General features: G+C 50.5%; 1 protein-coding gene across 1 annotated transcript; it reads right to left on the bottom strand.

The window, feature by feature from the left end:
- Nucleotides 1–304: 304 nt before the first annotated feature.
- Nucleotides 305–25,900, bottom strand: LOC100119613 (protein Wnt-6). The gene is made up of 5 exons (XM_001603301.6): nt 25,517–25,900; nt 19,992–20,212; nt 10,802–10,921; nt 9,736–9,935; nt 305–1,900 (listed from the first exon to the last, which is right to left on the bottom strand). Exons 1-5 carry the CDS (start codon nt 25,582–25,584, stop codon nt 1,439–1,441), a joined length of 1,071 nt encoding a protein of 356 aa, XP_001603351.2. The 5' UTR covers nt 25,585–25,900; the 3' UTR covers nt 305–1,438.

The raw sequence follows: 25,900 nt of genomic DNA, 5'->3' as shown, positions 1-25,900 counted from the left end.
ACTTGGGGGCGACGCGGCGACGACGCGCCTCCTCCTCTCGCTCTTCGTATATATAAAGTTAAATTACAGCTAAAAGCTGTGTTCTACACGCCCTATAAACGCAGACCTTATACCTCTTCTTTCTCTGTCTCTCTCTCTCGCTCACTCTCTACTGAGCAGCTTTTTATTTGTACTTACATTTTTCGCCTGATGACGGGGACGATGTTTCTTTATGCCCTGTCCTCGAGCCACGCAGCACGCTGGGAGCTTTGATGGAGATGTAGCTATACTTGATGAGCTATTAGCTCGTGTGTGCGCGATGCTTGGTATACGTCGGACGAAAACACTTTTTGTCGGAGGAGAACGTTTCTTTATTTTTATACTTCTCAGCTATCGAGCTGCGATGCTTTTACAGTCGTAAAATTAATAGAGCTTCAAGCGGGTTCAAGCTAAAGCGAGTTACATAAATATTGTGCGTGATTCACCTATGAGTAGGTATATATTCATATAATGAGAGTAAAAATATTCAGGGAAACGACTTTTCATTCGATGAATAATCTTTCTCCTTGTACGTAATAGAAATATACAAATCTATGTTTAAATACTTACGAGTAGAGCATGATTTTTACATTTCCTAAATGGCGCATATTATCTATTACACTATTATACGAAAATTCAAAGATACACAGCCAGCAGTCTCATTGAAAGCTTTTACAGCCAAAGTACTCTGCTCTTGATTCGCTCGATTGTCATAAACTTAAAGTATGTTATAAATATTTCGATCCGAATTTTGCAAAAATGCCCAACGATCGTTATTTGTGCGCATGGCCGTCAATGCATTCTATATTATATTAATACGTTACGTGATCAGCTTAACAACGTGAATTTCCATAATTATAAATTACTACTTCCGAGATCATTAACGCTCAACGACGCTTCACGCAGCGATCGAGAAATTACAAAATAAAGCCATCGTAAAAGCTGCATTCCCAAAATAGGATTTTCCAGGAATTTATGCGATTTTACTTATTGCTAAATGAATAATGGCTAACAGGAAAAAAATAATTAACTGATTGCCCTCGTATCATGTCATCGTATGCAATTTTGCAAAGTAAGTATCAATTATTTCAAAACCTGTTTCCCTCCATAATACGCCAGCTCCTCGAAGAAACAAGATTGCAAATAAGGTTAATGCGTACTTTGCATAAAACGCTAGACGAGACAAAAGACCGGAGTTTGCTCGAATTACGCGAATAAATACATGGTATAAAAAACCGAGCCAGCGCATTTTCTAAATTATATAGTCAATCTTGTTTACGTCATACTTCAACATCCACCCCACTCTCGTGCACGACCTTGTTCTCCACAATGATATATGAGACGAAAAGCTTACTACGTCAGTAAAAAAAAAAAAAAAAAAACAGTGCAACCGAACAATCCCGGCGCATCACCAATGATGCTAGCGGCACGTATTGAGCGTCTTTTTAACGATGCAGGTGTTGCAGGTGACGTCGCAGCACCACCTGAACCTGCACTGACAGTTGACCTTCTCCTTGATGATCCTGGTGTCGTAGCCTCGTCCGCAGCACAGCAGCTCGCAGCCGTCGACGCCCTGAGAGGTGGCGTTGCACTGTCGGCCCTGCGTGCCTAGCGCGCCGGTCTTTCGATTCGCCCGGCAAAAGTCCGGCGAGTCCTCGCTGTAGATGAGGTCAAAGCGACCCGGTGGTTTGATCGTCAGGCCCTCGGTGATGAAGCTGTGGCCGTCGTTGCCCGGTATTACCTTGGCCGCGCCGTCGAAGGACTCCTTCAACCGGTTGCCCACCTCGCGGAAGGGAGGCATCTTGCGCCAACAGGTGCGCACTGTACAAGAACCCGAGAGCCCGTGGCACTTGCACTCTGTGCGCATGAAGTTTCGCACCGCCTGTTTGGAAAGAAAGAGTTAGTTTGTTGCGAATTTTATTTGGATAGATGAAACTATTGGATCATATTATATTATATTATGTTTGATAAAATACACTGAAAATATTATGTTCTTTAATAATTTTTTTACATTTGAGAATTCTTATGCGAGTAAAATCGTTTTGGACGTTCGCGCTCGCGATATTTGAAAAAAACCGCTGCCTATTCTTTGGCACGTAGCTTCCTCCAACAAAATTTATAATTAGATAAAATATTGCTCAAATATACAGTATATTAATGATTTTTAAAATACTGTTAATATTAATTATTTTACTGAAGGAGCACCCGCGTCACAATATCAAATCATATGATTTTCATGAAAAAATTCAAACCTCGATATTTTAAATACCATAGGGTCCTCATAAAATTATGAATTTTTTCAAAACATTCTGAACTTTAGTCAGCGAGTTATAAGGCTTAACAAAAATCGTAATTTTCAGTTATCTGGGTATACAGGGTGAGAGACGAAGAATTTGAATCTTAATACCTTTTAAACTAATCAGTTTTATAAGCTGCAAAAAGAACTTAGCCGAGGTAAGCAGAAGATCTATCTTTCGTCAAAATTTCAACTTCATTAAAATCTTTTTACTCCCGTAAACGTACGACATCAAAAACCTCTTTTTTTGGGCTTTCCATTTTTAGCTAGTCACCAAATTTGTTACGAAATTTTTACAGCAAATAGATATTATCGTTTTTTACTGTCATAATTTTTTTCAAAACGTTTGACAATTTAGTTTTGGAGATATTAAATTTTTTTTTTTAAATCACCATTTTATCATAACAATTGAACGGAACGGCCAATCTTGAAACACTATTGCTGAATTTATTGTACTAATCATATTATTGAAAAAAATATTTTTTTTTTCAAAAATCGAAATATGGCCATAAATGGTTAGAACCATAAAAAAATTTTCCCGAATTCAGAATCAGAAAATATATATGCATGCCAAATTTTATTACGATCGGTAGCGTACGCACACAGCCATCGGCACGGACATTTTCTAAAAACGTATGATTTGAACTCCAAACACCTCACAATACGTTTCTATCAAGTTTTAGCGAAAATGAAAATTTTACCATTACAAAGCTTCCTCTAGGAGAAAGCAAAATATGGGGTTTTTGTATGCATGTCGAACAGGAGAAAGATAGTCACTTAAACCAACATGACTTTTCGGATAATTACTGCAAATTTTGCAAAGCTCAAGGCTTTTTTTAAAATCCGCAATTGAATTACAAACGAATCATCTCTGATTTGCCTTCTGAGAGGATCAGTTTGTTCCTGACGAACCAGTCTTGTACCGTGTCTGTGACCTGCCCAGTTTCTTCCAAAAATCTCCTGCTTTATGATTCGACCAGAACCAGGAGATCATCAGCGTAAGCGATGATTTTAATGCCCAGTTTTAGGTGCTCCAGGAGTTTCAACACTGTGTCGAAAAAGATATTCCAGAAATCTGGATTCAATGTAGTGTCCTGGGGACAGCCCTTTGTCATTTTTTTCTTCAGAGAGTTATAGCTACCGGTGAGTTCCACAACCCTACCTCGCAAATAGCTTCCGATCAAGATTTAGATTTAGATTTTAGATTTAGATTTTATTTATTTATTTTGCTGTACAATGAGTTGTACAAAATTTTATAAAAAAATACATAGTAAAGTAATAAATAATGATGTTGAGTGAGGTGAGACTGAGATGATTGTGAAGATAATAAGCTATGTGTTTTCAAGGGTGAAAAAGTAGTGTCTGGATTGTTTCTTGAAGTGTGTAATGGATCTATTGTCGCGGAGCTGTGAAGGTAGTGTATTCCGTAGGTATGAGGCGCTTATGTGGAATGAGTACCTAAGCGTCTCTGTAGCGAAGGTTGGGAGATCAGAAGGTTATTTGGACAGCCCCTCTGTTGAAGCTCGTGAATCAGCGCTGGCCACCAGAGATGATCAAAAGCAGTCTTAGCGTCGTTGAGGAGCGCCAGTGTATACTTTTTACCGGAGGAATCTACATTCCTCCTCAGCTCAAATAATGCGTCTGTGACGAATACGTATATAGCATTATACCGTATTTCCATAATTGCCCGCCAGGTGGACACGGCACCGCCGAAGCATGGCATACCAGCAACTCACAACCGATGTAGTTACCCGAAGATATTTATAGGAGCGAACTACCAAGACCGACAGCGGTGGATGGTAGATCATGTCTTTTTGATACCGTCTGCTGACTTTGAAGCCTGTTATTAAGAAGATTATCTAGTAGAAGCCTTGATTCAAGGTATTCTGAGACTTGCCTGTGTACCAGCCACTCCAGGGCCTTGGATAGAAAGCAGAGAAGTGAAATCGGACGGTAGTCAGTCACGGCTGTTGGTGAACTGACTTTGTTGAATGCGCGCACAAGTGACAATTTCCAGGCAGATGGGAAGCAGGGTTCGCTCAGGGACAGGTTGAAAATATGACTTAGTAAGGGAGCGAGAACCGGCAATGCTTTTGAAATAACAACCTGTGGGATGCCTTCACTTCCCCTGGCTTGGGTGTCAAAGTGCGAAACCGCAGCCAACACGTTCGATTCCGTTATAGTGCTGAACTCGAAGTGTTCCGGGAGGTCAAGACTTTCCAGAGTGAGAAGATAATCCTCAACGGCAGGGACCAACGGATCGTTGGAGATTGCGCTGAAATGCCTGTTGAGTTCATCTGTGGTAAATCGGGATGGTAATGGGGCCTTAGTGGCAGAAATTCCAAGTTTCTCCAGCTCGCTCCAGATCTCGGCAATGTCGGTCAAGGTAGACAGGCGTGAATAATAATAATTCAGCCTGGCTTCCTCGACTTGTTTGTGAGCATAGCCTCTAGCTAGTCTGTAAATGCGGAGATCCGAATCGAGCCTAGAGTCCCTGAAACGCCTGTAAAGTCTATCCTTCTCGGATACAAGGTCACGAAGAGCAGTGGTGTACCACGGGTGACGTTGTCGTCTTGGTGTCACAGTCCGCAATGGGGCGAGATGATTAATGGCGTTCGTTAGGTTAGCGTTAGAGATGACCAGTCACATGTGCTAAGAAAGTCCCTTAGCTTCTCGGCGCTGATTCCTTTAAAGTTTCTGTAAGAGTATTTCTTAGGTACGTAGCGTGGAATCCGTACGTCGAGAGTGGCCGTGATAAGGTCGTGTGCGTTGATGAAAAGTGCGTCTGTCTTCCAGTATGACAGCAGGCGATCCTGCTCATCGATTAGACACAAGTGAAGCCAGGTGTCAGAACCCTGTTTGTGGTGCGTGGCACCATAGGGAACAGACGATAGGGAGTTTTCATCAATGAAGGCCCTGATGAAATTGGCGTCTTCAGATGAGGAGAGTTGGTCAGAATTGAAGTCTCCCATTATAACCTTCGTGGAGTAGTTGTGCATGTGGGTTGTTAGCTGGTCTATAAAGTTAGAGCCTTGGAAGAAAGGAGCATGAGATGGACGATACACAACCCCCACGAAGATAGGAGAGACTCCCTTTGCTGATACCTCACAGAAGAGATATTCAGGCTTACTTGGCTTACCATACCATTCACCGTCAGATGATGAAATAACGCTAACTGTCAGAGATTTGTGTATGTAGAGGGCCACACCTCCTCCGTTTCTGTTTCTGTCTCGTCTGTACAGTAGGTAATCGTCCAGAGAAGAGATGTGCGTTACATTGTCGCGTATCCAGGTCTCAGTAACAGCTATTACGTGGAATGGAGAGCGAGTGGATAAGAAAAGCCTGATCATCTCAATGTGGCTCGTAAGCGAGTTCGCATTAAAATGACAGACTCGTAGACCTTCGGACAGAGATACCTTAGAACCAGATGAAGACGTGGCAGATGAGCTTGATGGTGGGTGTGGTGGAATGATGTGTGTGTGTGTTGTAGCCTCAGTGTTGGACGATATTGGCAGCGGGCGGAAACCGGGCTAAAAAAGTCTCCAGCTCGGTGTCGGCGTTGATGATCGTAGCACGCTCGCTGTCATCGTTACAACGCATGTATAGTCTCCCTTCCCTGACGAACGTTCGGCAGCCCTGCCTCTTCTTGGCGTCCAGCCTAGCCCTTGTACTACCTACAATGGTAGGGCCTGTGCCGTCTTCTGGGTTAAGGAGGTCCTTTTAGGAGACGCGCGAGCTTTTCCACCCTCGGGTTGTCGATGTCCACCCTCCCGTGCCCCACCTGCCTGCGAAGATCGAGCTTAAAGGAGCACGTTTTGCGGGAGATTTCCCACCGATTTTCCCGAGGCATCCGAGCTAGCCTGGGTGCCCGTCGAGCAGTACACCCATTCCCGAATTTGTCCCGGCGGCTACCGGGGCCGTAATTTTGATGTACCTGAGGCGTACGGTCACCACGCCAGGGTTGAAGGTTTTCGAACACCTTAAAACCGAGAGACTCCGTGACGCAACGGGACCCCCCTTCAAATCGAAAGGACGCAACCTCGATCGGGCCTCCCTTCAATATTCGCTCACTCAGACGCTTGATGTTATGGAGACAAAAAGAGAGCTGCCAACACAACAGGAAAACCAGAGAGTCCGAATCAAGAGTGTCCCGTAAGAACCTGAGAAGTAAAATAATCTGGACGGATCCAGTCGCTTTCAACCCTCAAAGCGACGTCCGGAAAGAATAGATCGCGAGTTGTTCGGCCGTTCTATGATACCGCCCATTGCGCCTGCCACATCTCGTTCGCGACATCGAGAACCCTATCATAGCTTTTTCTCAGACCCTCTGGGTTATGTCTAATTACTACTCCGCCTATCTCCGCATCTGCACCCTTGCGTAGGTGATACTTGGCCGTGCTAACCTGAAGCTAAATACAGATCGAAAGGGTTCCCTCTATCACGCACGCGGCATCGTAAGAAGTTCTCCAGTAACAACGTGTGACGGCTATGAGAATCTGTCGGTGCAGATCCTCCAAGATCCTATCGGTATGAGTGCCCTCCGTGTACGACGCTGCCGAAGCGTAGCAGACTATTGGGACGAATACACCTTTGTATAATGTCTCCATCGCTTTGTGGCCTAATGCCCACTGGCATTGCGCCAGTTTGCGCAAATCACTAAACAGTGGTACTAATTTTTTTCTAAAATTTTTCAGTCAGAAATTTCAGTCAGCTCGTCTGATGTTGAATCAGTTGGAGTCCACTCGGTCTGCTTGGGCTATGGTGTTAATTTTAAAGACTATCGCGTTATGGTCACTGAAATTTCAGTCCAGTTTCACTTTCCAGGACTGTACATCCGCGATCATGGACCCAAAGACAAGAGTCACGTCGACGTAGGACGGAACTCCCCTCTCTTGGAAGGTCGGAGGTTGGATTTTATCGTTAACTACGTGAAGACCGAATGCCGCGATCAGTTGCTCGAGCTTCTCTCCCTTTTCGTTCGTCCCTCGAGGAGACCAAAGCGAAGACTCCGCGTTTGCGTCCAGGCCTATCACCACCTTCTGACCTCTGAGGTGTTCTAAGACTTTTTCGAGCTGCTTAAAATGTGCTTCGATCGCCTCCGCTCCCAACCAGCCATGCCCTGACTGAGGGATACTTAAGGTCTTCTCTCGCGCCGATCAGAAGGGGGCTTGACTCAGCGACGAGGGGATTCCTCGGAGTGGTTGGGGACCGCTCCTCTGACTGCACCTCTGCAACGATTTTCTTTATAGGACCTGGCATTGTGGTTGTTTAGACTGTTTCACGTGTAAATAAACTCATTGATTAGAGACTTTAAACCTAGTCCAAGCTTTATTCCCTTTAGAGTGACTGCCTGCACGGTTGCCATGCGCCAAGAAGCGTGCACAACAGAGAGACATAGCTTTTTACACGTGCTGTTATGGAGCAGCCTGACCGTCTGGATAAAACAGCCCGGGCTCCCAAACTAACACGCGGCCCAGGAGGTGCCTGTGGTTTTTCCACTGCATGAGTCAATCACAGATCGACTGTCTTGGTTTCACAACATCCGAAAAACAGTATTTTTGGAAAATGTCCGTATGGATATATGGATGAATTTTAAGCTACCAAGTTTTGTACTGTAATATGGTGGGGAAACAGTCCATTTTTTAATTTTTTGAATAGACTTTTTTATAGAGAATTTTAGTTTTGAAAGTTCAGTTATATCTGATAAAGTTATCAAAAAAATTAGTTCAAGTAAATTTCTTAATATGTACAGTTCAGAGAATAAAATTACCTTCCTTTTTACCGCGGAAAATGTATATTATCGTTCGTCGTTCTTTTATTATACACCATGAAGCGCAATATGTTGAAATCGTTCTCCCTCAAAAACTAAATGTCAAAACTTTCTAAAAATTAACATGATTATTAAAGATTATTAGAACTATATACCACTATAATTTTGAGTTATTTCATGGAGCAAATCCGTAGAAAAACGCCAAAAATTGAAAACAGTCGTTTTCCATGAAATTCGATAACTGAAGTGAAAAGGCAATAATCAAGTTCAAATTTTTTATTTAGTTAGCATTACACAGTACAATGAGCCCTTTCTTTGGGCTGTTTACAATACCAGTTCGTTTTGAAGATATTAAGGTTTAAAATTTTGGTTTTTCACCCTGTGCACTTTGTTTAACTGAAAATTGCATCATTTCTATCTCAGCTTCTATAAAATGAATTTTAATCTACCTAGGTTCGTTTTTTTCTGTTTTCTTTCCATCAATTTTATCCATCAAACAGAAAAGTACAAAAACTGTATTTAATTATGTACGGAGTAAAAACAATTTTGTTATTATATTATTATTTTATCATATTATGTTATATTATGTTATTATATACTAAAGCAATAGATAATGTTGGAGGACGCTACGTGCCAAAGAATTGGCAGCGGTTTTTCATATAGGGAAATATGGACTATGTTATTGGTGCAGCAGCCATGACAGACGTGCCGCGTACTGGCGTAATCTAGCTCAATTTTGCAGGGCAAACATCCTCACACGCACTTACCGTCCACAGCCGCCAGCGTTTTGAAATAATTCTTACTCTGTTTCGGAGATTTAAAAAATTGCATAAGTACTGTATTATAGTTACTACATTAATCATAGAAGAACCAAGCGCAACATTACAAGATTGTGCATTAGTTGCATTGACGTAACCTCAAACCTAACGAAGTTTTGACATCGTTCATTTTCTCTTTGGCCAGGAATAAGGGATTACTCGTATATAGGTTATATCTAGTTCATATAATCTATACATAAACCATAACAGGGCACAGTCCTATAGTATGGTTATTTATTTAGACAAGCGTGACTTTATTTGCATCAGTCTTAAAGCCAATGTTTTGATAAGTTATAAACTCCTAAATTCGACCTTATAATCAGGAATGTGTCGACTCGCTGTTATCGATCCTCTTTTGTAATTGGTGGTGCGAAAATGTGGAACGCTGCCCCAGACAGCCTGCGCAGCTTTTACAGACGGCATAGCTTTAAGTCTAAACTATTCGATTGCCTCTGGGACGGATTTTTGCTACGAGCTCGCTAGTTTGTTTTGCGCACATTCAGTATTCTTAGTATTCTAAGTTTATGTTATTTCTATGTAGTTATGTACAGTTATCGTTTGCTACCGTCTTTGTGTATTTTTATAGCCAGGACAAATTTCTATTGGACTGATTATTCATGTGTGTTATTTTTCTTTTTAGCTTAAGTATCCTAGTTTTTAAGTTTTAGAAGAATTTATTTAAGGTTAAGTGCGTTTGTTGTGTAAGTTAGCTTAATTTTTATGGCCGCGACGTTATCTAAGAAAAACATTTTAATTTCGATCACACGTCAACAAGAACATCAGTCCTAAAACTCAATAACAAAAAACGTTTGCAGAAAAAAAGTTGAACTTACCAATCGACCAGCATCGTTATTGTGACGCTTGAGAAGCGTCTTGATATCGCTGCGCCTCCTGTAAGGCGCGTCCATGAACTCCCTGGACTTTTTGAATCCGAAATTGACGTTGTCCCCGCAGCCACCCCACTCCCAGTCGCCGTCCGTAGGCAAGTGTTTACTCCGGCTGGCGAGTCTTCCGAGCTTTCCGTATCGACTACCTGACGTTGGCACACAGAGAAATATGCGCAGATTGATATAAAATCGCTGCATAATGTATTCGAATCGATCCCGCCGTAAATTACGTAAAGAGCGACTTTGTAAAGCGAGTAACAAATATGTATGCGTATACAATGAATGCGCGTGTATCTCCGGGCAATAAATTCTCCCGACCGCGCGTCGAGGAAGCACGTAATATAATCGAGCAGCGCCGCGAGCGCGCGGTTGTACGCGATTAAGAGAAAATGGATAAATTGTTAAATAGTATAAATCCAAGAGGCCGATTGATAATCTCCCGACCATTAAGGCTGCACATTCAGGCGAGCAGCGCAGGGGAGAGAGAGAGAGAGAGAGAGAGAGAGAGAGAGAGAGAGAGAGATTCGCACGGCTCGATAAACTGTCATTCCTCCGTCGTTTCGACGACAGTCTCTTGTCAGCAATCCCCTTTAATGTTTCCCGCTACTTTGGCCTGCGTTATCGCGTGCGCGGCTCTTGCGGCGCGGAATACGCGAAAAGATAAAGCACGGACACACGTCAGTAATTTTATTGCGCAAGCTCCTCTCTCTCTCTCTCCCTCTCTGTAATGCGCGCGTGTGTATGCATACAGTAGGCCACAAATTACAGGTGTAATTGACGCAGTGCGCACGCGGAAAGAAGATAATTATATCGGCTCCGAATTGCGCAGAAATCAATTTGGCTCGCTCGATTCCAGTTAAGAGCGCCGTGAATTAAAACCTCCCGGCGTCTAATTGCGGCGCGCATTCAATGCAAATCGACGAGCTGCCGCGCATAGCCGGCGCTATTATGGAAAAGGATTAGTGCAACGAGAACGCGATACGCCGATTAATTTTATAGCATATTATCTTACTCTTGGGGGTCATCTTCTCGCAGGAGCACTCGACGAGGTCGCCCATGGTGCAGGCCCTCGTCACGGCGTAAGTCACGCCGGCCGCCGTGATGGCATTGACGAAGCCGGTTTCCCTGGTATCTGCAACAAACGAGGCAGTGGTGCGCAAGGCGCCTAATTAGTCCAGTAGCCGATGAGCGAGGAGAGACGAACAAGGAGTTGGGGAGCTAGATTTCCGGCGCTCGGCTCTTTTCAAAAGCATACATTAATTGAAAAGTAGGATCACTCTTTGTGCTACAGCATGCGCGGCTACGGTGAAAGAGCGCAAGTGGGCGTACTTCCGCTTTTACAATCACAATATACGACTACGCCGCGAGATTGGCACGACCAAAAATTCCGCCGCCGACTTTCGCGCTGCTCCTTTTTTCCACGCCCTCGTTCGTACAGCAGAGAGAGGAGTCTGAAAGGGAATCTTTGCTGCGCGCAGAAACGCGACGGTGGGTGGTGTTGAGCTGGAGAACGAAGGTCTTGGGAGCAGTCAGCTCGCGCCGGATCCCACCGAGGGACAGAGAGACGAGCTACACACGTCGGCGGCGAGTTCTCGCGTTCTCTCGCTCTCGGTCCAGTGCGGCTACGAGCAGCAGCAGCAGCAGCCGAGTATTGGGTTTCACCTGTCACGCATCCACTCCATCATTAGCCGAACAATGCTCGCGCGAGTTCCACCTCTCGAGAGCATTTAAAAATGGCAGATATTACGCGCATGCACTCGAGAGCCTCGTGCGAATCTCGACGAGGACGAGAGTGGCCCTTGTGCGCAGCGAATCGTGTGACCTGGACGTGTAAATTCCTCGCGCGCTTTTTCTCGGGGAAATCGGCCAGAAATCGCCGAGGGATATCGGAGCCGCGCGATCGACTCGGAATGAACTCATAACGTGGAATGCCACTCCAATTACGGCGCTATCGCCCCTTCTCTCCGGAATTCGCCGTCCTCGGCTGTAAGAAAGATCCGTCATTCCGCGGCTCTGTGCAGAGCGATCGGATCAGCTCACCACGCGTTCGGTGACAGCGGTGCGATGGTTCTGTATTCCCTTCTCTGCGGGGCAATCGCGCAGTCGCGGGCGAGGGAAAAATCGCCGGTTTACAGAGGGAAAAGCCTAATTGAGAGATAGAGCAGGCCGATTGGCCGGCATCGAGGCTAGACACTTGTAAGAGGCGTCTAGCCAGCAGTCCCTGCATCTGACAGTAGCGATCTCTCGGTGGCTGCGCATTAATAGCTCTCGCGAGCGAGGGGGCGATTGAGCGGATGATCGGCGCACGCGTGTTTGGCCAAGCGGCTAAAGGTCCTCCGCTCCTCTCGCGGGCCCGTGACTGCGCGTACGCAGAGTCGACGACTGCTCTCCGCGCTCTCCTCTCGCCGCGGCCGCTTCCTCTCTTTCGTATATTACACGCTCCTCGTCTTTCGACGGCACAGCGCGCCGGCGGGGGAAGGGGTTATGTGCTGCGTTGTACGCGCGCGGAGAGGCCCTTCTCTCTCTCTCTCTCTCGCTCTCGCTCCCTGCGTTGGTTCCCATGGATTCCAGCCGGGTATATCTTCAGCGCGGATCGACGGCTCTCTCTCTCTCTCTCTCTCTCGCTCACCCGCTCTCCCGCTCTCCTGCTTCTTCTTCGCATACAGCGAGGCTGCGCTCCTGCCACCGCGCCCGCGTATCTCGACTGATGCATCGCCTCACCTTTCAGTGCGTATTTAAACGATACGATAGTTTTATACGAACGATCTTGATATCCAGGACTTTCAGAGCGAAAAGAGCGCGCGGCCAATCGGAGGGGCATCCAGCCTTGCCGTGTGTACGTGCCGATATCCCCCCGGAGTTTTAACATGACGGAAGCATCCGATATAGCCAGGCATCGTTTGCGAAATCTCTCTTCGCCCCAACCCCTAGCTTCGTGCATCTCTCGCCGAGCGCCTATACTATGCTCCGTTATTATAAACATCCTCGTTGTGGAGTAGAAAGGAAAATCGGCAGCCCGGAAAGCGTCGCTCCCGAGGATCGTGATGTGTGCAATCAGACGCACACGCCTGGAAATTGGCCGTCGCAGGGGACGCTCGCGCGCGCTAAAGAGAGATCGCTATTACCGGCATTCCAGCGCGTATGTGTCCGCGCGCTTCCGAGCGCGAGCAGGACTTTCCAGCGTATTATTTGTCACGTTTTCCAAGCGTTGACACGTAGCGTAGTAGAGCCGGGGATTGAAACGTTCGAGTTCGCTCTCGCCGCTTGTCCAACGGGATTAGAGCCGTATCAGCAGATTTCTCTCCCAGCATTATTATATGGATGACCGCGGAGCGAGCTGGAAATGGAGCTGGAAATACCGATGGAGAGCTTAAACAGTGTGGGAAATCGCGCGAGCGCGTACGCAAATTTCGACGTATTTGTCATGAATTCCGTGGGCCGGAGGAAAGAAAGCCGGTGATTTTGAATGGAGCCTTTGAATTGAAATGAGAAATTCAAATTAGAGAATAGCGTAATGACAGCGAGCCAAGGGGCACGCGGAGGCAAGCTAGTCCCGGAAAAAGGCCTTAAACGCTCGGCGTATCCCTCTCTCGCGCGCATATAAATCCCAGCGCGGGCCCGTAAATAACCCGTGGAATATTCAATGAGCGCAACGGAGAGAGAGAGAGAGAGAGAGAGAGAGAGAGAGAGAGAGAGAGGAGTAAACGTGTACGCATCCGCGCGGTGAACTCGCTCGCGCTCCCAATAAATACCGCGTTTCCAATAAATACCGCGAGCCGACGCATGAATGCGCGCTCGGCAAAAATCTCCGAATGACCAACTGCGGCGAGAGAGATAGAGGCTTTTTATCTCCTGCCCTACTGCAGCGAAGATTCCTCCGGACTTTTGAATATCTCCCAGCACTCTGAGCGCGTTCCCCAGCGCGAGAGCGAGCCGAGATTTAATTACGAGCCCGTAAACAAGGCGAGATCGCGATTCGCTTTTGTATGCTCTCTCCCCGCGAGAGATTATTTATTTCCGATAATGGGAGCGGGAAATTGCGCGGCCGTTGATAAAGCCGAGATCGACGCGATCCTCTCTCTGCAGAAATATTTTCGCGGCAGGCTCTGCCCCCCCCCCCCCCTTGCTTCGAATCGAGGCAGCATTCAAACGTCAGCGCAGTAGCCCGGCCGGAGTCCAACAAAGTAACAGATCTGTCCCGCGCACTTGCCGGGGGGAACGAGCTACACGAGCTGTATGCGTCCCGCAAGGTAAGCGCTCCGTTCGACTTTTTTCGGGAATTTCCCTCACATAGTAAGCAGCATACCGAGCACGGTCGCGCGGCAGATCTCGGGTAAAAAAGAGGAAGCGGCGAACGGAAGTCCTAGACACGCCGGGCGCGGGGCATTGTGACAGGTAGCCTTCACCCGGAGACGAGGCGTCCCGCGGCGAGGCGTCGCTTGCGCAAAATATTGTGCCGGAGGGCGCGCTGCGGGCCCCCATTGTGCCCCGAGGCGCGCAAGTGGAGCCCCCCGGCTGGGAGCTATCAGCGTGCGCGGGCGCGATTTGCATGATTTATTTACGACGCACTCTCAGCTCGCTCGCGCGAGGCAACAATGCCCGGGCATGAGCGCCGATAATCGCCGTTAGGGGGCTACTGCCGAATGCCCTCCACCCCAATAGGGCTTCCATTCATCTTTTTTCTGCTGACGCTTCCTCTTCTTCTTCTGCTTCTAGGTGTCTCCCGCTCGGGAGCGCGCGCGCGCGTCGCTCCGGAGAGGAATTCTTTGGTTCTCCGGACGACGTCACTCCACCCCCCGCTTGTGTGTACCTGTTCACTGTGCGGAGGAGACACTACCGTGCGCCGGTGAAAGGGAGATGAGACACCGGGGACACTAGACTCTCCGCGCGCGCGCGCGAGCTCATCAGCCCAGGGACATCAGTCTTACAATTATGAAGGCTTTTAGACTTTTATTGGAGGTTTTGTTTGGACTGACAGCTACAAGGGGTCCCGGACGCTCCGGCCCGTGATCGATGACGAGCCGGCCTTTTGAGCCGCGCGCCCATTATGTGTATACACACTGTACGCTCGCGCGACGCGCGGCTACAAATTGTTTGACAAATTTATGCCCCGCCGCCGCAGAGCCCGCAGTGTCCGCCTCCAAATTGATATTCGACGCTCGTTAATAAGGCCGCCTCGATTCATATTTAATTGACCAACGACGAACGCGCGTGCCGTAATCGTTTAATCGAGCGGACTTTCCCCGCCGCGCGCGAAACGAGCGCGACTAAACGCCAGCAATCAGCTGCTGCATTAATCAACGCACCGGCCGCTCGTTCGCCGATCTAAATAAGACATCATCTCGCGCGAACGGCCGATTAACGAGACCGATCGCGAGTAATCGGGCTCTTTCGTCGAAACTCCGCCGGCGCTGCCATATTACAAGCCGCCACAGCGAGAAAAACGAGGATAATGAGGACTGACAGGCGTTTGCGGAAAATTGCAGTGACACACGCACGCGTCACTGCAATATACACTATAGTCTCTGCGCGGCAGGCGGTGCACGGAGCTGCGATGGCCTTTACTTAACGCCGCGCTGCTAATTTGCCCCGCCGCCGCGGCCCCCATTGTCTTCGCCCGGCGGAATTCTCCGTTCCGCGCTCGGCGGCGTTTTCCGATTAGCGCCCTATTAGCGTGCGGTGCTGTACGAAATTCTTAATGGCAGGAAGGAAAATTTTTAAAGCGACGCTCGCAATGACTGCTTTTTTCGCTCTTCCCCGAAGGAGGAAAGTATCTTCCCGGAATCGCGTACGCGCGCCTAATAAGGATAATGCGGGCGCGATTTTTCCCGACTAATGGACGTCAATTGCGCGACCCTCGCACGGGCGCGGGCCTCGATTTCTCCGACTAGATTACGGCCATTCTTTTCGCGCTAATTGTGTCGTCGGGCAAAATCGGGGGAGCTGCAGCTCGCACGAGCAAAAAATCCGATGCCGCCGCCGTCGTCGTCGTTGTCGGAATAAAAAGAAGCATAAGCGGACGGCTATATCGAGTGGCGACGATTAAGCAAGTCCCATTGCGAGCCGCGGCGTCGAAAGGAGCTGAGGACACGCGCTGCTCTCGAAACCCGTTTGCGCGGGTTCTCTCGCATCACGTTATACACGGCGTCGTACGTTATCGATTTTATTATATAGATCTCTCGCCGGGCCGGAGATAAGATCGAGAAGTGAGATATTCTCGCAGCGAGGGGGTTAGCTTTACTGCCGAATAATTAGCTCCGATTTAGTAGCGATTTTATTTCGAGCCTCTCTCTCTCTCTCTCTCTCTCTCTCGCGAGGAAGAGAGAGCCGGCGATAAGGCGCGCGCGTGACCAATAGACGGGCGCGTGCTTCTTATATGCGCGCACGACGTCGCATATGCGCAGAGGAGCGAAAAGAGAGGAGCGAGGAGAGTGCGCGCGGGACCACCGCCGTCGATCCTTTTTTATTACGCGTAAACCGTTGACTTTATTTCTACGGATGAGCACGCGCGCGATGAGACCACCTCTCGCATATCCTCGAATAACGCTAAACGGCTTACTTAAGCCGCGCGTCCGTGTGTGTGTGTGTGTAAGCAAACAGGTGCAATGGCTCGGAGAGGAAACACATGCTGCCGCGCTGGAAGCCTAATCAAGTCCCGTCACGGGCTTTCTCCTTTTTCGGATCCACGCACAAATCCATTAAACCCCGGAGCTTATCTTCTCCCGCTAGTGAGGACAGCCGCCGCTTTTTTCCCCATATAATATACGCGCGTAATTTGTGACTAATTTTCAGCCGCTTGTCTGCGTCCATAGACTTTTTATTTTCCCTCCCGACCGCGTCCGGACGCTATTTTCGTGGCAGCCGCTGCGCAGCTCTCGCGAGCGAGGATAAAATTGGACGCGAGTTATGCCTTGATAAGTGCAATGAAGCGCTGGGCCGCGATGTTTTTCCCCGGCGTTAATGAAATTAGCATTTTTCCGTTCCGCAATAAAATCGTAAAAAAAGTTAAGAGCTCGTAAAGCAATGTTGTTTCTATCCCGGCCGTCGCGCTGCTGTTAATTAACACGTTCCGGGATAAATCGTAAATACGTGTGCGCGCCGTATAGGTTTTGGGCCGGGAGAGCGGGAGAGAAAAGGTCGACGGGCATTCTGAGCGCGCGCGCGTGTGTTTATTAATTTACCGCGGCATTCCTCGGCGCGCGGCGAGAAAGGGTTTGTGAAAAGTCGTCGCCATACGGCTGAATACGCGAAACGAGCCGCGCTGCACGAATAAAACACTCGCGCACACGCGCGTGCGAGTGCAGTGTGTGTATAGCGGTAATGTATCGAGTTTACAGTTGCGCTAATTAAATTACTCTCCATGCGCCGGCAGCGGCGGCGGATTGAGTAATTCCGAGATGAGCTGATGATATTTCTCAACGTTTCCGGAGATGAAATTCAAATTTGTGGCATTTTAGTGCGATAATTTTCCGGCCCGATGTGTACACACATAATTAAACAAGCCACACGGAAAATCGTCAATCAGCCGCTCGCCGCTTATCGCGACACCCTCAATTAACGCGGGGGGATGTGCCGGCGCTGCTTCACCTGTTAGCCACATCCACACGCGCACATGGCCACATCGGCGACGAGGCGTGTGCGTAAGCCGGACCACACAGCGGCAGAACTACCTGAAGAAACCTATCGCCGGATCTAGCCCATAAAAATTAAACGTCGGCCGATAAATAAATGTCAATCGGGAATTAAGATAGGCACGCTCGCGCGTGTGTAGCGACTCCACATACACGTATACGTGCGTGGCCGAGATTTCCGAGCGAGAGAGGAGAGGAATTTTTCCATCTTTCTCGGCGACGATAAAATATACGAAATAGGCCTGGCTTTTTTCTTCGCTCGCTCTCTCCCTCTCTCTCTCTCTCTCTCTCTCTCTCTCTCTCTCTCTCTCGACTACCGATGCTGCTCCTTGTTAAAACTCGTCGGGCCTCGTAAAAGGCGAAAATATTGGAAACGATGATTTAGTTGTGTGCGAGCTACAGACAGTGGGACAAATTCCCGGCGACCGAACATTACGGCGAGTATTTCTTTCTCCTCCTGGCTTTGCGATCGATTCGAGTTAATTATAAGCACGATTTGTATGGGTGCCCCTCTCGAATCGACGCGGCATTAGCATAACTTCGACGTAACGAGCCGCTTATTTACAGTTCCGGCGTTATCAACGGCGGCATTACGCCTCATTGTGTCGGAGAAACTCGAGCGGGAGCCGAGCGTTTTGTATAATACGGACTGTCGAGAGAGCAGAGCGACGACAACTGCGACGACGAGTCACCGGGTGGCCCCGAAAAGTCGTATATTTATCGACTAGTGGACTTCCCACAGCGAACTGTCCTCGAGGGGGTGGGGGAGGGGGGGGCGTGTCGGAGCGCGTATATAGCTGTATATGTATAGAGAAAACGGCCGCCGCTTAACATCTCATATACCCCTGTCATCGATCCTCACTTGGCCGTAATAACGCGCGGCCCGCGGTTATTTATGTACCTGCTATAGCTGCGGTCGTGCGCTATATGGCCATTCCTTTTTTATATTCCACGCGCCGCGCGCATTAACATACATTCGCTTTTTCTTCCTACTGTCATCGTCGCGCGCGGCGATATCCGTCACGGCTTCATTCACGCGTTTCGGAGAAGTTGCTCTCGCACTACTGTTTTACTGTTTTACGGCCCGACACTCGTGCGTATTATATGATCTGCCGTGCGAGACAATAAAGGCAGGCTTTGTTGAGGAAACGGTCGAGGAAAAATAGCAGGCGGTGATGATTCCGAAAATGCCGTATCTCGCAAGTCGCGCAGTCGGCAAACGAAGCTCAGCGGGCCATTATTATGCCCGGCAGCGCACAGCAGCCGCTCCGTCGGCGCACCCTTGCCGTCCGGTAGTAGATAGATCATCTAGCTCATTACGCCCCGTGAGAGCGTCAGGTGAAGAAGAGACGAGCGGAGGAGAGCCCTCCGCACGGCCGGGAGGTGAAAACGCGCCTATAGAGGCAGGCTCGAGGCCAGCTCTCACGCCGCGCGCCCGCACAATTGGAGCCCGTAATCTGGCGGGCCGCTGCCGCGTGGACGTGAAAAAGCTGCGCAGCCCCCGCAGCGCCGGCTACCGTCGTGACGACTTTCCTCTGCGCGGAGCACGTCTCTCTTTCAACCTGCTGCTGTTACTGCTGTTACTGCTGTTACTCCTGTTACTGCTGTTACCGCTGGCACGCGAAAAACTCGGATGTCAAAACTGAAGCTGTTTGCACGCTGGGAGCTGCTGTTTTTTCTGGCTTAGCAGCTTTTCGCCGTCCAGCACCTCGGCACGGCTCGACGCGACGAATTGACTTTCTCGCGCTGACAGGTAGCGTAGAGAGCGAGTCGTCCGGCTTTAGTCGGAAAGTCAGAGTTAAGGCGTCGGGATCGGAGGCTCCACGTGTACTCGGCCCCTGCGCAATTTGCTCCCCACGGAGCCGGCCGGCTCGAGCGACGCTATCGCGCCGAGATCGAGAGCCCCTCGTAGTCTGCTCCGATTCCAGCGAGATACACTCGGATACACGGGCATTATGCGCGAGAGAGTTCGATTAAGGGAACATATTGCCACTAATATCCGAGGGACAGTGTCGATCCGTCGCAGGCCAGCCGAGCCGCAGCGCCGCCGCGAGAGATCCGATACGCGCGCGTCTTCGATTTAGTTGTCGCGCTCGATCAGCCGGAATTAATACCGCCCGGCCCCGGCTAAGTGAGTCGGCTGCTACCTCCTGAGAACAGGCGCCCGAGAGGGAACAGGAATTTTCGAGGAGGACCAAATTAAAATTTATTCCCGCTACCTCTTAATCCGGCCGAGATAAGGAGGCCGCCGAAAGCTCTGCCGGTTACCGACCCGCGAGCGACGCTGCTGCTGCTGCTGCTGCAGGGGACTCGAGCGTCCAGTCCGTGGTGTGCCAAAAATTTTCGTGAATAATCGTGTAAACGAAAATATCTCAATCCCGAGACTCGTGCGCGGTGGGCTCTCGTAATCCGCCTGTTAGGGGCCTCCTCGCTGAAAGGTCGAAACTGGGAAGCCCCGCGGCGCGAGTCTGAAAGAGTCCTCAGTTTCATTGAGAAATTCACACCGGGGGCGTTTTACCGAGATTTCGAGCCGAGATTTCGGGGGCTTTTTCGCTGAAAACAGCTACTCACCGCGCAGTATTATTTTCTTCAGCGACCTCCTGTACGTCGTGCAGTTCCACCTACGGTTCCGAAACTGATACTGACACTCCTTCGTGCCCACCTGCATGCCCTTGGTGATCTGCTTCAGCAGAGCCGGCTCCTTGCGGCAGATGTCGCCGAGCTTTCCCTTCAGACGTCGCGTCTTCTTGCACACGAGCATCGGGTCCATCACCAGCTGATTGCCTACGGTCCTGAAAAACGACCAAGTGCATGTTTCAGCAATCGCGGAGCGAGAAGTGTTCGCGCTAATTTACGGAAACGATAAATCCCGAGGACTAATCCGTGCGAGAGTTATACGCACCATTAAAATATAGGCAGATTAAACGCGCGAGCGTGTTGCGTCTCAGCAGAGCCGGATTTGAGAATTTGATCCGGGTGCCGCACAAATTATCCCGGATATTTTGATTCCAAATTTACTCGTCTCGCTTGGCAACTTGTCAACTGCCGCGAGAACCTCCGGTGTAATCCAATTTTAATTATCATTTTTTGCGCACACGCCTTATCCGCCAAGGCAAACGGACGAGGCAGACCCGCGCGTCAGTTTCGAGTAGCAGTCGCGCATCTTTGTTGCCGCAGCAGCACCAGTACTAGCGTGTGTGTGTGTGTGTGTGTGTGTGTACGCAAACTTTAATTAAGATCATTAACCGCGAGCCGAGGAAGATTCCACGGGATTCTCCGGGGAATGCGATGACTCGCTTCCGTTCACCGAGACGACGAGCGTCTTTTTCTCCCGCTGATCCAGCTTCTCGAGACTGCCCACTCTTGTGTATAAGAAGCGGATTTTTAAGGAGTAGTCGTCCGAATACCTACCTTACCGACGCCCCCCTTTTCAACGCTTTTTTTCCCATTTTTAATAAAGCAGAGCACGATGACTTCCATTCGCGTCTGCGAAATCGCAGCAGAAGCGCGCTCTCGCGCGAGGAAGCTTTAATTAGCATGCTGCAAATTCAATTTCTCGGAAGATTGAAAATTCGCTCTAATTGAGTTAATTTTCAGACCTCGGCGGCGGCGGCGGCGGCGGCGGCGGCAGCAGGAAAAGACTACTTATACGCGAGCGCGCGAGAAAGTCCCAGCGAGAGAGATCCGCGAGTGACATCGTCATTCGGGGCCGAGAGTTGAATTCCGCGCGCACTCCCCGATGGCATCGCAAGAAGCAGAGCAGCATAGAAGACGAATTCACGAGGACGGGAGCTGCGCGGCGATGGAATCTCGCGAAAACAACGCTCCGTCCGAATACCGTTTGCACGCTGCTGCTGCACTCGTGAGAACGTATTAAGTGTTGAAAAGGCCCAGAAAAAAGGGACTGCGCTTTTTCTCTCTGTCGACGCGACGAGACGCATTCGACAGCGTCCTTTTTGTGCGCGAGGACGGACCTTTCCCACTGTCCGCGAGTGAGAGAGCCCCCGTTAAAAGTTCCAAGGCGTTTGTCACTCGATGTCAGTGCGGCCGCGCGCCGCAACGAGAGAGCGCGTATCTTTGAGCCGCTGCTGCCCTGACGGACACTTTTAAATCGCCCCGAATTCCCCGGCTGCTCTCGTTAATATTTTGGTGCGCGCACACTCCTAAAATTAGTTCATCGCCCTCTTCCTCCTTTTTCCCGCGGGCTTTCCGAGAGGCAACTCCCGCGCGATTAGGCGAAATCGAGCGGAACCGCCGGCTGCGGAGTGAGCTTATTTTTGGCGGTTATCCACGGAAGTCGTATCACGGGGCGTATCGTTAGGGAAGCAAGTGCGCGACACTTGGCCTACTTGAATTCCCACGTCAATCGCGTTTTCGGAGTCCGGAGATAAAGCCCGAAGCAGGGGAGGACGGAGAAGAAGAAGAAGAAGAATCGTCGACGTCGTCGCGCGTATCCTCGAGGCATCAGAATCGGACGCGCAGAAAGAGAAGAGGAGGAGAAAGAGGGGAACGGGGGTATTATAAGAGAAAAGGAGGAGACGAGGATGGACATCGGACACGTTGTCGCGTACGAACGAAAAGCGTGGAGAGGCCGGTTAGGCCGGCCTCGACTTATTTATTGCCTCATTAGACGCACTCACTTCGCCGCCCGACGACGAGCTCCACGCTGTCTGCTCGGATAGACAGTGACGAGAGAGCGCGCGCGTTCGCCCCACTCCTCCTCCTCTGTACGCGCATCCGTCCCCCACCTCCCGCGAAAAAGCTTTCTCTCTCTCTCTCTCTCTCTCTCTCTCTTACTCCCTCGAGGGGGCAATGCGTCGCGGCCGGCGCGGAGAAAAACGAGCGGCCGAAGAAAGGACGAGTCGCGGATCGCCCGTCGCCCCGAATTCCGCGGATGCCTGCCTCCTCGCGAGAGCGCGCGGCTGCCTTCGAGAAACATCGGCGCGGGGGGAAGTCCGACGCGGCGTCGACAAGGACGCGCACCGCCGCTCGGAAGGCCGCTCTCGAAAATCCTATCGCCGGCTACACGTGTTTCGCGCTTTTTCTCGCGACGCCCGTGTCATACGGGCGCATGATTTATCGGCCGATCGGAGCGGCGACACTTTCGATCTCGCTGCGTAGAAAAAATAAGCCCTCGCGCGCGGACACGGCCGGGGAATGCTCGTCCGACACAAATTGGTAGCGAGGGTCAGCGCTCGCGGAATTCCCGATTCGCCGGGGCAAATATGCGCGGTACAGCGGGCGATATTAGCGCGGGGGAGAATAGCTGGGATTCCGATTTCACATTATACAGCGCGCGCGCGCGCGCACGTAAAAATCGATTATGCACCCTCCCGGCCGAATCAGCCATTGCAGCGCGCGCCGGCCAAGAATTTATGGGGCGTACGCGCGGCATTCTCGCTCCGCAGAAATTTTTTCCGCAGCGCGTTGCGTCAGCGGCGTCAAAAAACCCGCGGAAATTCTCGACCCCGCGCAGGATTTACGCTAAAATCGCGGTGCGCTCTCTCGTGAGAAAGACAGCTATATACGGCGCGCGTGTGTGCGCGTACGGGTATGTACACGCAATTATACTGCCAATGGAGGAGAAGCACAAACACAGACCGTTCGTTTGTACGTTCTCTCTCTCTCTCTCTCTCGGCGCAAGGGTCCCTCGTAAATCACTATAGGCGTAACGTAAAAGGATGCAAAGAAACAAGTAGTTACGCCGGGGCTCGAGTAAGACTTTTTACGCGCGCCGCCGCAGCCGCCGAGAGTCCCGCGGACAAAGCTCTCTCGCTCGCTCTGCGCGATATCTTCACAATGGAGCGACTTATTCGTCGCTGCCTCACGTAAACAGCCCGTTTGAATCGCGCGAAACGTCGCATTACACATAGGGACGACCTTCGCGATGCCGATGCAGTGCGCTCGCGTCGATTAATCCTTTAGCGGCCTGCATTTTTTCCTCCGCTCTAATCGTAGCAGCACGCGCTCGGCTAATTAATGAAATTCCTCCGATGCTCCATAGTGCGCGCTTGTGTGCGTGTGCGCGAGTCGGGGCCCCCGACGTCGCTATATTTAGTCCCGAGCTTGATCGAGCGTAACTAATGACTTGTGTGAGTTGTGTACAGCGGGCATTATGCGATGCCCTCTCACGCTGACCGCGACTCGCATTCTCACGCGCGTCCATTAAATTTACATTAAACGACGCGAAATTTCGCATAAACGAGCGATCCGCGATCGTAGATAAATAGATCGGCGGGATTAATAGGCGGAAAGATCGCGACGACGACGAGGAGGAAAAAAGGAGACGGATAAAAAGAGGAGAATACGCGGGAAGCGAGCGAGGGGAGGGTGGGAGCGTCGGGAGGTCCAACCAGGCACGAAGCTAACCGCGGACTGCCCACCGACTCTGGCTCATTGGCCGACATCGGCAATCATGTCAAATAGCTCTCGTTGCCGCGGAGCAGAGCAGCAGCATCTCTCTCGGCTTTGTCTCGCCAGGGCCCCGCGAGTGGGTGTACTTTACGCGTTTCGCCTTCCGCGGGGAAAAAGTCGCTGACTGACACTCCGAGCGGCTCCGCTGCGAGAGCACAATAAAAAAGATCCCAAGAGCAATAACTCAGCGACAATAAACCGATTACGGCGCGTCGCCAAGTTGCCCTCGCGCGAGCGACTCGATGATAAATCCTCGAATCGAGCCGGAGATTTCGCGCATTTATTCCCCGGCGAGATACGGAGTAGCGAGAGAGTCGCTGGCCTTGGCGGCTCGCGCTCGCTCATGCGCGGCTAACACCCCAGGAATGCAAGTGCTGCTCTCCATCGCTCGCGGAGAGGAGAATGCCGGGATTCGGCGACGACGACGACGTAGAAACGTCTCTGGGGGAGCCGCAGGGGGGAGGGAGGCTGAAGGGTACCTACCTGTCGACTTACAAATTATACGCGCTCAACGAGATTTACGGTGACGCAAGCGAGACCATTGTCCGTCCTCGCTTACTTCTTTGCCCTCTCCCTCTCGTCCGCTGCTTCGCCTGTATATATACCGCGAGCCTGCAGCAGTCCCCCGTACGTAGAGCGCATTCGATTCGCCTCGTCGCGGCTTCTTCTCGAATCTACGTGCTTTTTCCGTCTCCCTATCTGTGTCAGTCGGCCTCGCTCATCCCCCCGTTATTGCTCCCGTCGAGATGCGTTGCGCGCGCGCGTTAAATTCGAAATTATGGCATGTACTTATGTACTTAGGTGCGGGTACGCGCGTCGAGCAGCGCCCGGCCATTCACGCGAGCGCGCGCGTTTCTTTGTTGTCCCTCCGGCGAGTTAATGCGCGCTAATTGGCGGAATTTTGCGGCGAATCGATAAGTGCGCGTGCTCGAACGGGAAACCCTTAAACGCCCACTGTTTACCGGCCAAACAAAGGGGCCCGCGCGCTGCACGGCTTCTAATATGTTTATCAAACAGCAGCTCTTTACGGGAGACAAGTCCAACCGGTCAAGTGCACTGCCTCGCTCGAATCGACGAGGGCAAATATTTACCAGCGCTTAAGAGCGAGAATCGGCTTTGAGCCGTAAAGGCGCGTACCGATCCTCAATGGGGAATCGTTGTACACTCGGAAACATTGCACCGCGCTCGCGCACGCATAACTCTCGGCTCTCCGTGACGACGACGACGACGACGACGACGAAGACAGTGTCGCGATAAGGTTCTATCTGCGTTCAAACATTTACACGCTAAACAGGCCGCGCGGAGGCTACCGACTAATTTACGGCTCCCCGAGATACCGAGCAAGCGTATTTTTGGAGCAGCGGAAATTTAGAATATTCCGTCGTGTAAGAGGAGTCGGTAACAGCGGGCGTCGATCGAGCGAGCAGGAGAGAGACATAAGTGAGTTTACAACTCACTCGCTCTCGCGTATACACTGCAGCGGCTGTGCAAGTACAGCGACAGACGGAGCGCTGTCAACGCGAGCAGATGACTTATGTTTGTCTTAACCCTCGCATTTATGAGTCACTCACGTGTCGAAAAGCGCTCCGGCTCTTCTTTATTCGCGCGCGCCGCGAATGCGAGAGTCTTTGGTGCCCGTGATCCCGAGTCCGAAACGCAGCTGACATGCCGATCGCACTTACCAGAAAGACAGGGCGACGGGGCTGACAAGCAGGAGGCAGACCGCCAGGAGGACGGGGCGCATTTCCATCCCCTCCCCAAGCCAGCGCTTGCAGAACTATCGGCTCACTTGGCGCTGCACTGCTCCTCGTGATCGCGTCTCGTGCCACTCCATGCTCTCCGCGACGTAGCACATCGCGCGATCAGTCCTGGGCCTGGGACCGGAGACACCCGCGATCGCGTACACACATGCGCGCGGGGAAAATCGGGAACGGAGCGCGTCGCGTACGGAGGATACGTGCGTGGAGCGCGCAGGGGTAAGTAAAAGTCGCCTTCCGGCGGGGCAAAAACGCAGCGCGCAAACCGCGCCGGAGCGTTCCAGCCAGAACTACGTCACCGCGATCTTT

This window comes from Nasonia vitripennis, chromosome 5, assembly GCF_009193385.2.
Source record: "Nasonia vitripennis strain AsymCx chromosome 5, Nvit_psr_1.1, whole genome shotgun sequence".
In the NCBI taxonomy this organism is placed as follows: domain Eukaryota; kingdom Metazoa; phylum Arthropoda; class Insecta; order Hymenoptera; family Pteromalidae; genus Nasonia; species Nasonia vitripennis.
The sequence above is the reverse complement of the archived record's forward strand: the minus strand, read 5'-3'. Positions and strand labels throughout refer to the sequence as shown.

Coding starts and splice junctions, on each gene's coding strand:
- LOC100119613 (XM_001603301.6), bottom strand. CDS start 25,584: ATGGAAATGCGCCCCGTCCTCCTGGCGGTCTGCCTCCTGCTTGTCAGC. Junction 20,213..25,516: donor CCCGTCGCCCTGTCTTTCTG/GTAAGTGCGATC, acceptor GTCGTTTTTCAG/GACCGTAGGCAATCAGCTGG. Junction 1,901..9,735: donor ATAACGATGCTGGTCGATTG/GTAAGTTCAACT, acceptor CTTTCCAAACAG/GCGGTGCGAAACTTCATGCG.